We start from the raw sequence: 14,918 nt of genomic DNA on the forward strand, positions 1-14,918 counted from the left end.
AAAAGCCATTAGCCTTAGACCAGCAGGTCTGGAGCTGTGGGTCACGACCCCTTTGAGGGCCACATATCAGATACCCTGTATATCAGATACTTACATTGCAGTTCATGACAGTAGCAAAATTACACTTAGGAAGTAGCAATGAAAGTAATTTTATGGTCAGGAGCTCACTAAAACATGAGTAATTGTATTACAAGTCACAGTCTTAGGAAGGTTGAGAACCACTGGCAAAGTTGTTTCTAAGTTTTAGAAAGAAATAGATTTAAAACATTTAACCTGATGCCTTCTACATAGTTGCTGCTTTTCTCCCTAAGTCATATATTCTTACATTTTGTAATTCCAAAGCTTGTGAATAGAAAAATAATTTCCCTGATTCCTACTAAGCAGAAAATGTGAAAAGTAGTGTACAGTTGTTTTTAAAGATGCATTATTAATGGAAGTCACATTTGTAATTGTTTCTCTTAAGCATTTTAACCAAAATTCCATTAAGATACATTGATCATGAAAAAAAAAAAACATATTCAGTCCTTGCAGTTGCTTATGGGACATTACTAGTGATTCTTAAATCACTGGTCCTAAATTTGTCAACTTAAAGGAAACATTTCTGTCTCTACATTCTTCAGCCTCTAGTTTAGTATATTTGCCGTTAATTCAGTTGTGGTTTGTATCTACGAGGATAGTGCTTAAAATTCTCAGTCATGAGATATTTAGAAAGCATGTCAGCAGGTCATCTATAGATGATATCTTTTCTTAAGACCTACCCATAACTAGAATTTTCTTTATTTGAATTTTAAACTAATTTTAGGAAGTAATTTTATTTAGCAATGAATTTACTTCATAATTTGCTTTTAATTTAAAATGATTTCTTTATTCCTTTGAAATTAAGTTTTGTAACTGCTGGTCCAAATAGAAACTAAATTTCCAGTGCAGTAGAAATTTAGTTTCTAAATTTTCAAAGAAGAAGGTTGGTAGTTCAGGTCAGCATGCTTCAACCGATAGCCAAGATATAGAGCAGTAATGGCGGACTCTCCTCACACACGTGCATCCCTAGGTAGTGAGGTCTGGTCCCAGCACTAAAGGAATAATCAGAATACTGTGGCCTAGGAGTTCTAGATCTCATCCATTGTAAAACTGACCTTTCTAGTAGTTCTGGGCTTTATGTAACCACTTGTAGATGTATTGTTTCTGTTTTACAATACCTGAAAAATAAGAGGGGTGATGTGGTATTGCAAACCAGCAATCAATCCCAGCACTTGGGAGGCATTGACAGGTTGGATCTCTGTGACTCCCAGGACATTTAGGGCTACATAAAGAGACTCTGTCCCCAAAGTTGGTAGTTCAGGTCAGATGGGGACATAACCTACCTTGGTGGGTTATGGTGGTGGTGACCAATGTTATTTATATAATAAAATGTCCAAAATATTTTCTGTATGATTTATGTAAATATAAGACAGAAATGGGAAATAGTGTTCAATAAAATAGCCACTTCTACCAAAAGAAAAGGCCAAGTGATCAAAGTGAGGAAAGGGTAATGGATAGAAGCTTGGAGATTTTTTCTGACAGAGATAGCTCCTTAGCAGTGAAGGGCAGCATGAGAAATATGGATGTCTTCTTCCATCACTGCTGTTCTTCCTGTTTGAGTCAGACAGATGGCATGTACCCAAGAGGAGCTAAGGCCAGTGCCCTGAGGATAGAAGCCACTCCATAAGCCCTGCCACTCTCAGCAAAGTAATGGAATCTCTGCTTTTCATTTCTGTTGTTACTTAACCTTGTCATGGCTTTTGTTTTTGTGGCTGTTTTTCTTTTCTTTTCTTTTCTTTTCTTTTCTTTTCTTTTCTTTTCTTTTTCTTCTTCTGAGTCTTACTAGTTTTTCTTTCTTTTTAATAAAGACCTAGTTTTTATTTATGTGTATTCATGAGAGCCTGTATGAATTAATGTGCACCACTTGCAGAGCAGTAAGTTCTGAGCCATCTCTCCAGCCCTCATTTCTTTCTGTATCATGGTTGTGTCTCGGTAGTGTGCTGGTGACTCAGGACTGTTTTTACATCTGAAAAATGTGCATTCTTGTTGTTTTTTTACTTTTGGGTCCCCTCCCCTATCACAATGTATCTCCCTGTAATACCATTCCATCAAATTGGAATTTTAAATATGCAGAAGTCCACTTCTATTACATACAACTGATCAATAAGTTGGTTTTTTCCTTCCTAATAGCAAAACTTTATCATTACTTCCCTTCCTGTTCCCACTAGCAAAATTTTATACACAAGAACTCCTTTTTCTATATTTTTCTCCGAGAGCTATCTCTATCTTAGGGAAACCTCTCAGTTGAAAACAATGATTTTTAGTAAATGTCAGTGAATTTTGTAAGCGTTATAATACTATGATTCAGTGGGGTACACAAAACCAGTCAGATTGTATACCACAGTGCTCATGATTACAAAAGGCTTACAAATGGTTTATTGTAAAGTATGGTTAATACAGGTAGCTATGGACTAATTTTCTTCTGCTACCTTACATAAGCTATATTGCCATTAGAACACTTGAATGACTTGCATTCTGAATGTTACATTGTTGCATGTACCTCAAGACTAAACTTTATGATGTGTTATATTTTAGGTCAGAAGACATGTCTTCATCTACATGGCATCTTTCCTTACCTCTATGTGCCATACGATGGTTATGGACAGCAGCCAGAAAGCTATCTTTCTCAGATGGCACTCAGTATCGACAGAGCACTTAATGTGGCTTTAGGCAATCCATCTTCCACTGCTCAGCATGTGTTCAAAGTGTCATTAGTATCAGGAATGTAAGTATATGACAATATCTTATAATTTTGCTTCTCTGTATTTCCTTTGTTATTTTAATTATAGGAAAACACTCAAATGAAATTTATTTTGTTCATATTTGTTTTGCTTTTGTAATAATGGAGCTATCGTGAATATTTTTTGAAGCTTTGCTGGAATGAAAAATAAATGGCTACCAGTTGTTTTTGTTTTAGCCTTTTCTACTGCTCTGCTTCCTAGAACTGGAGAAATCGTGTAATTTCTATTTACTCTATAGGACCTTGTCTCTCTGTATATACTGTTGTAGGTCCTTGGTATGTTGCTCTGCTTCTTGTCACTGTACCAAAACACCTGAGACATTCAATTTATAAAGAGAAAAATACTTGATTTGGCTCACATTTTATTAGATTCTACTTATAGTCCATGAGCCATTGGTGTGATTGGTTTGGGCCTGTGTCAAGAGAGTATATCATTACAGGAACATGTAGCTGAGCAAACTACTTGCCATAGGCCAGAAAACTTAGGAAAGGAGAAGGAAGTAACTGCTTCCATAAATCCCTTTCAGAACATGCTCCCAGTGACTTAAAGACCTCCCACTAGACTACACCTTTTAAAGGGACTTTCTCAGTAGTGCCTTTAACTCATGCACCTTTGGATGGCATTCAAGATATAAACTATTAAGTTCCATAAAGGTTATATTCCAATAATGAGAAAAAGGTAACAACTACTACACATTACACGAGATAGATTTATTTGTTACATGGCAATTGGTATAGAAGGAAAGAAGATGGAAAACACTATACGAATACAAGACCTGTACAGTCCTAGACTGGGTGCTCAGAAAGGGTCCCATGACAAGAGCAGTGGCATTAACTATCAAATTAAAAGATGTAAAAATTAAAAGAATAAAATGGAAGTAAGGGAATGAGTAAATAGAGTCCAGTTGGCTGAAGAAGATCATGTAAGGAGAGAATGACAAAAAAAGAGAATAGGTAGATAAGTATGAGAAGATTATATGGACCAATAATTTTCAAGGTACAATTCTCATACTTTGATTTCTAGTATCTCCAGCATTAGTTCTATTTGATTTCACAGTTGTAGACTGTGGTTCTCAGATCTATTAAGGACGAGGATTGTACCTGAACAATCCAGGGCTACTTTCCATAGGCTACTTTCTCAAAGAGCTTAAACTAGGAGGCCTAATAACTTGATTGAGCCTTAGCATGGACCTACTAAATGAGAAACTGTTGATTAGAGACCAACAATCTGTATTTTAATAAGCTTTTCTATCAATTTTGATGCATACTCAAAATTGAGAATTATTATAGGAGGCTATCCTATGAACTCTGAGTTTTCTTCTGAGCTGTTGCGTGATAATGAGCAGCCAGGGTCTGACTTAAACTTACTAGGGTTCTTTAGCAATTATGTAGGGAAACAAAGATTGTAGGAAGACATGGCTAGAAAAGCAAGAAGCACAATATGTCTGTTTCATCAGTCTAGGTAATAAAGTATGGTGGCTTCAGCTAGGGGAGTAGAGCAAAGGGATCAGCTTCTGGAGATATGCTGAGGTTTATGTTTAGGTTTATGTGCTCTTCAGGTGGTTGAGAGTTGTGAGATATGTCAGGGATGACAACAGGATGTTTTGTGTTGCTCAGAATTTTGAGTCGGTATTGGTTGAGCACAATGGAGAAAGATCTGGAGGCCATGATATTTCAGGTTTATATCTCTGTGCAATCAGCATATGGGCTTTAAATTTGTCTGCTTTTTTTTACATCTTAATCTACACTTTCCTTTGGATAGTAGTTTTTAATTGAATTCTTTTTTTCTATTTTCTGATTCCAAATTAGTAAAAGCACTCTTCTTATCATGTAATTGGATCGTTTTAAAATCTTTCATCGCCTTCATGGAAAAACACTTAAACTCCTAACCAAAGCTACACGACCCGACCTCTGTTTACCACCAGTTTACTGTGCTCCGTCTAGAAACACTGATCTTTGCTCTCTGTTCTTGTGTATACCAGACTGTTTCCCACCGGAGTCGTTTGTACAAGCATGACTACCTCACCTCTAAGTGAGACAGTGTAATGATCATCATTATTCTATAGGAGCCCATTCCTATTTTACATTAGCACTCAACACAACTTGAACTATTTTAATTTTTGCTCTTAATTTTGTTTCTCCACTAACTTAACCATGTTTCCTTGTTTATTAGTTCATACCAGTACGTTTTGACAGTGTTGAGCACTATTAGTTAAAAGAGAGACAAGAATAAAATACAGATGTAACTGTTTAAGAGTACAGGTTCCGGTATTGAAAGAATTTGTTAGGGATTGTGTCATGTGGTTCTAGAGGCCGAGAAGCTGCAGCAATAGTCAGTCTGTATGCTGAAACCCAAACCCCCCAGATGTTGGTAGCCAGCCCAACTCTGAGGAGCCTCAGAACGAGGAGAGTTGATGGTATAATTGTCAACTCCAGGCAAGGCCTGAGGCCTTGCAAGCTGTTGGTGCCAGTCAAGAAACAGAGTCAACATCACAGCTTGAAGCTGTAGTCAGTAAGAGTAGGGGGAGAGGGGATAGTTCTATCCCAGTTCTGGGAAGAGGGGAGAAAATCACCTTCTGTCTCTGTCTCTGTCTCTGTCTCTGTCTGTCTCTCTCTTTCATACTGCAATTTGGATGATGCTCACCTGCACAGATCTTTCTTACTCTCCAACTAAGTGAGATAAAATTATTCACAATTGTTTTTACCTAAAACAAATAGACAATGTGTAGAATTTCTAGGCTATGTTTTGGGGGAATATATGTGAAACCAGAATCACAGATTTTCAAATAATTTTGATTTAATAGTTAAAGATTTACTTAGTGTCTGACATTGAGACAAATTGAAAAAAAGCGTTAAATATTGTTAACAAAACCAAGACAAAGCAAAGATAATATGAGTACATAAATGTACGTTTTCTTCTCTTTTATTTGGGTAAAGATGACCTATCTCCTGAGAGTTGTATTTGTGTAAATGAAAAAATAACACAGTAGTAGGAAAAAGTTGAAATTTACCAGTAAGAAAATGAAATCCCATCTATACTAATCAACGCTTCCTAGGGGAACAGAGTCGATAGAACGGATATATATAAATATATATGCGATTTATTAGAGTGGCTTACAGGCTGTGGTCCTCTTAGTCCATCAATGGCTGTTTCACAACAAATAGTCCAAGAATCCAATAATTGTTCAGCCTGGCAGTCTCCACTGGTCTTTGGTGTGTATTGAAATCCTGAAGAAGTAGGCTGAAGGAATCGCCTCAGCAACAGCATATATGTACTTACCAGTGAGACTCAGGGCAAGCATACAAAAAGCTTCTTCCTTTCATGTCCTGTAGCTGTAGGGCTCCTTCTACCTCCAGTAGTCAGTCAGGAAAAGTCCCTCACAGATACACACAGCTGCTTGGGTTTTTAGTTAACTCCATATGTAGCCATGTTGACGCCCAAGAATAGCCACCTCAGCACCGTACATCTTTTATCTTTTCATGGAAACAGCAGCAAATTATAGAAGCGGTGTATGTGTGTGTGTGTACATGCACATACTTCACATGTGTGTATATATGTGAGCATACATGCTATACACACATATATAGGAAGAAGCAGTGAGTGTTAGTTATAAAATGATAGAAGTGGGATAAGTTGCTTCAGTGCTTAATATTGCTCTTGCAAAGGACCAGGGTTCATTTCCTAGCACCCAATACATGTGGCTAACGGACATAGAACTTCAGTTTCAGGACATCTAACCTGACACTTCTGGCCTCACTGGGCACCAGGCACATTTGCAGCACACTCACATATACATAAAATAAGTAAATCTTAAAAGTAAAAGGTGAAAGGCAGTGAGAGATAATCAAGAGAATACAATTCTGAGGGAGGTGAGTTAAATTGACATCTGAATGAAGAAGCTATGCCAAAACCCAGAGCAGAACTTCCCAGGCTGAGGAGATAGCAAGCGAGGGAATACATGAGTGATCAAATTAGGCAGCCTAAAGTGGTTTAGAATGGCCAGGGGCAAAAGAATAGTGAGTGATAATGACAAGATAACTCCAGTATTTTGAGGGGGAAAGGTGTGTTTTTGGAGGGGGGTTGTTTGGGGATTTTCTGGCTGTCGGCCTGGCTCCAAGTTCAAGTAAATCTATTAGTCACTGTCCTGTTACTCTTTAGAGATACCAGTCCTGCTAGGACTTCTGCCTTTATTCCAATGATGTAATGCTTTCCTTATTTCACCTTTTTTACTTTGTCTTTGAGTTTTGAGAATTTTGACTATAATGTTCCTCAGAAAGATGCACTTTATAAAATTTCTCAGAAGTCCTTCAAGCTGAATACCCATGTCATGCAGACTGGTCTACCGTGAACTCCTGACCCTCTAGCCTTTAACCTCCGCAATTGCTTGGCCAGTTAAAACATTTTCAGTTACTTGTTTTGTTGGCTAGATTATTTTTAATGCCTTTCCCCCTCTTTGAAATCTCATGGAGTGAGTGTTTACCTGCTTAATGGAATTCATTAATTGTCAACATTTCTGTTTCGAATCTGGCTGTTACTGCAAAAGACCTATCTCCGTGCCTTCTCCACCTTCTACACGTTCAGGCCTACTGTCGAAGCTCTCAGTGAGCCAGACCATTAACTTCGTTCATTCTGTTTGCACCTTTTATTAAGACTTCTAATGAACTCTTTTCATGATCTTTCCGTAATGAATTTCACAGTTAAGTCTTGAATTATCTTTCTAGGGTTATTTTCTGTTTTTCCTTAATATTGTACTAAGTTTTTCAGAAAATTCATTCTCTTGAATTTTTTGCCAACTTATTAATTCAATTTTTTCTTTGTTCTCTTATTAGCAATTACTGTTCTTTTTCATACTCACCATATTACATTTTTAGTTTTCATGCTTCGTCATTTTGGTATTTGCACATCTGGTAGGTTAGTTAGTTCCCTGTGCCAGTTTGTGGGGTGACTTTGGTAGTAAGAGATCTACTGTCGTTTTTGATTGGATGTACCATGCTGATTCGTTTTCCTTGTGAGACAAGTTTGTATGTACATATTCATCTTTTTCCGTTGTAATCAGCATTAGCAATATCTGCAGTTTCTATAGCCTGCAGTAGTTGTGGAATTACACTGCTAGCCAGAAAGTAGTTTTCTTAGGTTGGTCCTAGCTAGGTTGTAGTATAAAGGCAAAATTTTCTAAGTCAAGATGAGGCTGGGCCACTCATTCTTCCCCCTGAGTACAGCATGCCTGCTTAAAGATGCTTGTCAGCGTTTAAGGGCTGCACAGAGCTGAGTGTAACTGTCAACACTGAGAGCTACATCCACGACTTCTGGACCCAAAGAAGGACCTTCCTAGAAAGGTCTATCCAGCTATTTTCCAAGAGTTAAGAGTGCATGCATGGGACCAAACTTCTAAGAATAGCCTGTTTACTACTTCTTGGCCATAGGAGAATCACCGGATTTTTCCTGGTTGATTCCCTGGGATTCTCAAGTAGGCCAAGCCAAATTAAACAGGGAATGTTGTGGGAACCTCAGCAGACTGAACCAACACACTTGTAAAGCTGTTCTTCTGTGTCTAGAGTCATTGCTTAATAGATATTAGTTACCTTTCTATTGCTGTGATAAAACACCATGACCATGACAACTCATAAAAGAGTTTGATTGGGGGGGGGTCAAGAGTGGGCTTGTTGTGGGCTTTTGAAACTTCAAAAAAGCTCACCTTCAGTGACATAAAGTCTTTTAGAAATGTTTTGGTGTTTCTCCATATCTAAGTCTCTTAACAGCTTCAGTTGAAAGCTCTTGAATACTTTTTGATGTGTTTTGGATAATATTAAATGTTAGAAGACTGAATTGGGCCAGCTGAGCTTAATTAGGACAATAAGTTGTATTATTTAATCTCTGAATTACTGAAATATTTTATAATATATTTTTCTTATATTTCAGGCCTTTTTATGGTTATCATGAGAAGGAAAGACACTTTATGAAGATCTATCTTTACAATCCTGCAATGGTGAAAAGGTACAAAGATAAATGAAACGAAATATGAATAAACATGACTTAAATATTATAGTAGTAAAAAGAAGACAATAAAAGAAAGGCTTTGTAATTTATAATACCATTGTAGTAGAGAGTGTAAAATGTCCATATATGTGAATAGAAAGGGAGCCACTGCGTAGGTTGTATGAAGGGTATCTCAAAGGCAGCTCGTTTATGGCCCCTGCCTACTTTTCTGTCTCAGATGTGATGAGTTTGTTGAATTACGTAAGGAGAGGTGATAACTGTGTGATATAATGTTAGTGGCCAGTCTATATGTTCAAAACTAAAAACAAGATAACCCTTTAATTTCAAAATAAGGAGAAATTTGTGGAATTAAGACTGTAGTGAGAAGGCTTCTTGTTGACTCCTTACTACCTGCTTCATATTTTGAATTTTTTTGGGTTTTGTTTTGCTTTTAATTAGTCTACTACACCTAGTTTATTTTTTCAGTTATTCTAAACTCATGTTATTGAAAACAGGAATGAAACAAATACATTCGTAAATCCATATTGTAAACTCAGAAGATTTAAATGCATATGATAACAAGTAAAATATAAATGGCCTTCAAGGTGAATGCTTGGTTTTATCTTATTCAGGAGAGCTTCTCAGCTAATTAGTACTGAGTTCCAAAAGTTAACCATTTGGTAAGATTTAAATTGAATGTGTCTCTACAGTAAGTTAAGGAACTATAAGAGATACAACAAATACAGCAACCAAGGACCCAAAGTTTGCTCTGAATTACACTGAGTACCTTACATATACATATGTGTGTGTGTGTATGTATGTATGTATGTATATACGTGTGTGTGTGTGTGTGTGTGTGTAGAGAGAGAGAGAGAGAAAGCCCTGATTCCAATACTTAATTTCTTCTATGCACAGTAAACACTAGTTTTTTTATAGCCCACACCTGACTTACCCAAAATGGCTCCTATTAAATACTAAAATAATTTCCCAGAGTAGACACCTATACAAAGAAAGGATTTTTGTATCTGTTCTCCTCTGTTCACTTTTCTTGTATCCATGGAATACAAAAGATAAATTCTTGGGGTTCTTATCATCTCTCTCATACTCAGTGGTAAAAAAAAAGTAAACTCATATTTTTTCTTTTTTAAAATCAGTTTCTCTCAATATTATAATGCTTCAATTTTATTTAGTGTATGTGTGTGTATGCGCACACATGCTTGCTTGCTTACTTGCTTCTCTGTATGTGTACCATGAGCATGGAGTACCCAAGGAGGCCAGAAGAGGGTGTTTGATCACCTGGAACTTGATGTGAGTGTTGGGAATTGAACCCAGGTCCTCTGCAAGAGCAGTCAGTACTCTTTACCACTGAGCCATCTCTCAAGCCCTTCTAGTTTTATATTTACCATCTACAAATTGTGCTACAGTAAGAACCACAAGTAAAAGTTGCATGTTAAATGTAATCTACTTTTACTTTTAACTACTGTAATAATCTAATGCTTACTGAACAGAATGCAAGTAGGAACCAAGGCTAGAATGTGCCAGGTAGCTATGCATAAGAACCATTTTGTGGGCCAGAAAGATGGCTCAGCAGTTCGGAGCATGCGTGGCTCTTGCAAATGACCCAGGTTTGGTTCTGAGCTGTCCACATGGTGGTTTATAATCATCAGTAACTCCAGTCTCATGGGATCTCTTCTCACCTCCATGCAGAACAGTTGGTGAACAGAAATACATGTATAGAAACACTTGTACACATAAAATAAGTTAACATTTTTCTGAAAAAGTTTTAAAAGTTGAAAAAAGGAACCTGTTGGTGTTTAGTTACTTTTGAAAAGGCTGACATAAGTAATTCCATCTTGGTGTTCTGAGACAGTATGTTGTTGGGCAGTCTAGGCTGGCCACAGACTTACTTCTGTTTCAGCTTGTGAAGTGCTGGGATTACAGGCAAGCACTGCATGCCCAGTATGTATTTCTATAATTTTTGTATGGTTTTAAGATTTTCCCCTTTTAATCCATGAGCTATTTTTTTTTCATTGAGAAAATTCATTTTCTTTACTTTAAAACTGGTTTAAACTTTTAACTCCAAGTAAAATATAAATTTCTGGAAAAGGGGAAGTAAAAATTTTGTGCATTAGTGATTTTTTTGTTTGTTTTCTATAGTGATATAATCATTTATATAATTTTATAATCTTTATATATTTATTTAACCATTACTTCATTTGATATTTTAAAGAAATGTAATCCTGTAACTTTCTTTTCTAATTTAGGGTATGTGAACTTTTGCAAAGTGGAGCCATAATGAATAAATTTTACCAGCCTCATGAAGCGCATATTCCCTACCTCCTACAGCTCTTCATTGATTACAATCTTTATGGAATGAATTTAATTAACCTGGCTGCTGTCAAGTTCCGAAAAGCAAGAAGGAGAGGTAAGGTTCATCTTCAAGTCTACACCAAGGCTTGGAGACAGGTGCTATGTGATCGGTGATTTACAGAGTAGTATGTATTGAAACATATTATGAGGAAAAGCTTTTCAGAAGACATTATTTTAGAGCTGGAGAGACTGCTCAGTGGCCAAGAGCACTGTCTGCTCTTCCAGAGGACACAAGTTTGATTCCCAACATCCACATGGTGACTCAAAACTGTATTTAATTCCAGTTCTAAGGGATCCAATGTCCTCTTCAGGCACCAACCACACAAGTGGTAAATAGACATATACAGACATATGGGCATCTACATAAAAATAAACAAATCTTTAAACCAAGAAAAGAGATTTTACTAGTTTGTTGAGATATTCACATGCTGTATAATTTATACACTCTTAGGAAAAACTTGAAGGTTTTTAATCTACGTGGAACTATGCAGACATTGCCATAAAGTTCAAATATTTTAGTCACTTTGAAGGAAACCTTTTTATACTTTAGTGCTCTAATCTGCAAGCTTCCCAGGCCTACCATTTCTAAGCAATCAATCAACTTTCTGTTTACATTTAGTATACTTAGTATTAGTACACTTGTACAATATGGGAACATAATTTTTCTGTGTAATATCATATTCTTAAGGTTGATCCATATGTCTTGAATCAGTACTTTATTCCTTTTAGTGACACAGTTGTAATCTCTTGTACGTATAACCTACATTTTGTCTTCGTCGGTTGATGGTCATTTGGAGATTTTTCCTGGTTTGACTTTTGTTAGCAGTGCTATTTTGAACAGTTGTATACAAGATTTTTCTTTGGAGCATATACTTGGGAGTAAAATTTCTGGGTTCAGTTGTATAGCTTTCGTGTGTGTGTGTGCATGCATGTATATACATTCACACACATGTATAGGCAGACAGTTTACCTTCTTCCTTTTTATTTCATTTAGAATAAAATGAAGTGGACATTTTTCTTTCAGCCATATTTTCCCTCATCACCATACTTCTTCAGCCAGGAATCAGCGTCTTACTTCTAACTTTACTAACGATTCTCCTTTGGTTTAATTTTTTCCCATTATTTCTTTCCATACCCAAACTTATTTTTTGTAACCATGAGTAATGGGCTATATTTTTTAAGTCAATTTCTTTAAAAAAATAAATCATTTAAAATATGCAAGCAATGGTAAATATACCAAAAACATTTCAAATAATAAAAAGTTCAGACCAAAAGAGCTAGTAGTCTACTAAGGATAACTTTTGCTCTGAGGACCATTTGTTTATCATGGAAAATTTAGAATCTTCTTTGAAGCAACAATATTGGTTGGAAGAGAAAGCCAAATCAAGGTCTGCCTGGCAGGTGGAAACTCCAGAGTAAGTTAGGGCTGTGCTAGTACTGAAGGTGAGCACAGATGGAGAACTTGAACATTCTTGAGACATTCAATTCAATTTGGATCTCATTTTCAGATCCAGAATGTGATCTAAGATGGTACTAATCTGGTAAATAGATCTGTTAAAGAATTGAGGTAGATCCTTCCCTAGCGCATGCTCTGTTAATATTCAGTATATGTTCCGTGCACAATGTGCTATAGAGTATTAGACCTAGTCTTGGTAAGTAAAACCCAGTAAACACACCCTAATCATCAAAGAATTCAGATGTTGTCATTATTGGTGGCTTTGGAAAAATTATCATTTGTAATCTTCAAGTAAGGATGGTATGTACAAAGTTCTATTATATAATGTTATATTCACTAGTTCAATATTATTCAACAAATAATTCAGAATTATTTTTTGGTTCTCTGTTAGTAATATCCTTATATGGAAGAATTTAGGTACAATAAAACTTTTAGAAAGAATTTTTGTAGTAACGTATAGTATATACAACATTTTTAAATGCATAAAGAGTAACCTTGAACCCAGCCTGTTACTCTCCTTCAAAGACCAAAATAATTCATTTATTTATAAATTATAATACTAACTAATAATAACCTCAAGTTTTAATGACGTTATTCTTTTCTCATCTTCTCAGTGACTTAGAGTAATACAAAATCTCTCATAAGAAACCAGGTTGTCTGAATGAAAACTTCTCCTTAGATCCTAAGAATCACTAAGAAAAAGTAATTTAAGGAAGGATGACATAGACTTGACTGCCTTTTAGCTTCTTTGTGAAGTGAGAATGCTATGGAGCCCAGAAATAGGTTCATACTTGAAACAGCATATATTTACCTCAACCTTGAGAGTAGTACTATGGTAATTCTGTGAAGAAAGAATAGTCATTTCAAAAACTTCTTTAGAATTGTTGGATGTCCATATACCAAGACTGGTCCATACAGTTTATTGGTTTATACTGTGACTGTGTATGTGCATGTGTGTGTGAAAACTGAATCAAGAGATCTGTGTATTCTAAATCAGCATTCCAATACCAGACCACATCCCTCTTTGTTTTACTTTTTATTTTGACGTAGGGTCTCACTGTGTTGTCCAGGCTGGTCTTGAACTCAGTCTGTAGCCCTTGTAGGTATTGGACTTGCAGTTCTCCTACCTCAGTTTCCTTAACTGGGATTACAGGCCTGTACCACCATCCCAGATGAGTTATTCATTTTTAAAGCATTAAGTTGCATTATAGATATAGAAAGAGTAAACTATCAAATATTTTAGCTGAAAATCTGTCCAACCTTGAATTTAAAGGGCAAGTTTTAGTGTAGTTTAGTTTTTCCATTAGAAAAAAAAAAAGATAAATTGGATTTTGTTAAAGTTTAAAACTTTTGCTCAGTAAGAAGTTAGGGCTGAAGAGATGTCTTGCTTCTCTTACAAAGCACCCAAGGTCAGTTTTAAGCACCCACATGCAGTTCACAACAATCTGTTACTCTGGTTCTAGGGATCCAATACCTTCTCTTGTCTTCTATGGGCACCAGGCACACATGCAGAGCACACACATACATGCAGGCAAATACACATACACATAAAATAAAAACATATTTCCCAATTTATTAGTTCTTTAAGAATTTTGTACAGTGTTTTAAATCATATTCAATCCCACTCCCTTTTTTCCCTACCCAACTTTGTGTCCTCTCTTTTCATCTCAAGTATAGTTTGTGTTGCCCATAAACTCTTAGAGGTATGATCTTCGCTGCAGTGTAGTTAGCCTGTGAGGGAACCAGTCTTACAGAAAACTGACTTTCCTCCCCCAGCAGTTGTCAGTTTCAATAGCTCCATAGCTAGAACTCTCCTATCCAACTTCCCCTGTCCAATAAGAATTTTGCCTGGCTTGAGCTTACATAGGTTTTATGCATGATATTTACACTTCTGTAAATGTGCATGTGCAAATGTCCTAATGTGTCCAGAAACCTTGACTCTTTGTAGCACGCCACTGCTTCTGCCTCTTACAATCTCCCCACCATCTTTCTGAAGTGATCTCTGAGCCTTAGGAAAAGGGGGTATGTTGCAGATGTTTCACTTAGGTCTGTGCATTCCGCAGCCTCTTATTCTCCGCACTTTTACCAGTTGTGGATCTCTATTAATCACTATCTACTGCAAAATTAAGCCTCTCTGATGAGAGTTGACAGTTGTACTGCTAATCTATGGGTATAATTGTAAATCAATAGAATTCTGTCTAATACTATCCCCCTTTAGCAGAGTAATTGTAGATTCTCCCTTAGAGACTATGACCTGTATAGCCACAGGTTCAATTCTATGATGTCAGTGCCTATAG

The 14,918-nt window shown here is 36.4% G+C and overlaps 1 protein-coding gene across 4 annotated transcripts in view; it reads left to right on the forward strand.

Annotated features, from left to right (window-relative positions):
- Rev3l (REV3 like, DNA directed polymerase zeta catalytic subunit) overlaps nt 1-14,918 on the forward strand; it is a 133,053-nt gene that overhangs the window by 39,210 nt on the left and 78,925 nt on the right. For all 4 annotated transcript variants that reach the window (XR_009587958.1, XM_060373348.1, XM_021657208.2 and 1 more), the window contains exons 2-4: nt 2,614-2,803; nt 8,739-8,813; nt 11,060-11,220. Coding sequence is in view for 3 of the 4 variants with exons in the window: in XM_060373348.1 (XP_060229331.1) it covers nt 2,614-2,803; nt 8,739-8,813; nt 11,060-11,220 (426 nt within the window). In the remaining variant the exon portion in view is untranslated. The remainder of the gene's footprint in view (nt 1-2,613; nt 2,804-8,738; nt 8,814-11,059; nt 11,221-14,918) is intronic.

Source organism: Meriones unguiculatus, chromosome 20 (assembly GCF_030254825.1).
Source record: "Meriones unguiculatus strain TT.TT164.6M chromosome 20, Bangor_MerUng_6.1, whole genome shotgun sequence".
Lineage (NCBI taxonomy): Eukaryota > Metazoa > Chordata > Mammalia > Rodentia > Muridae > Meriones > Meriones unguiculatus.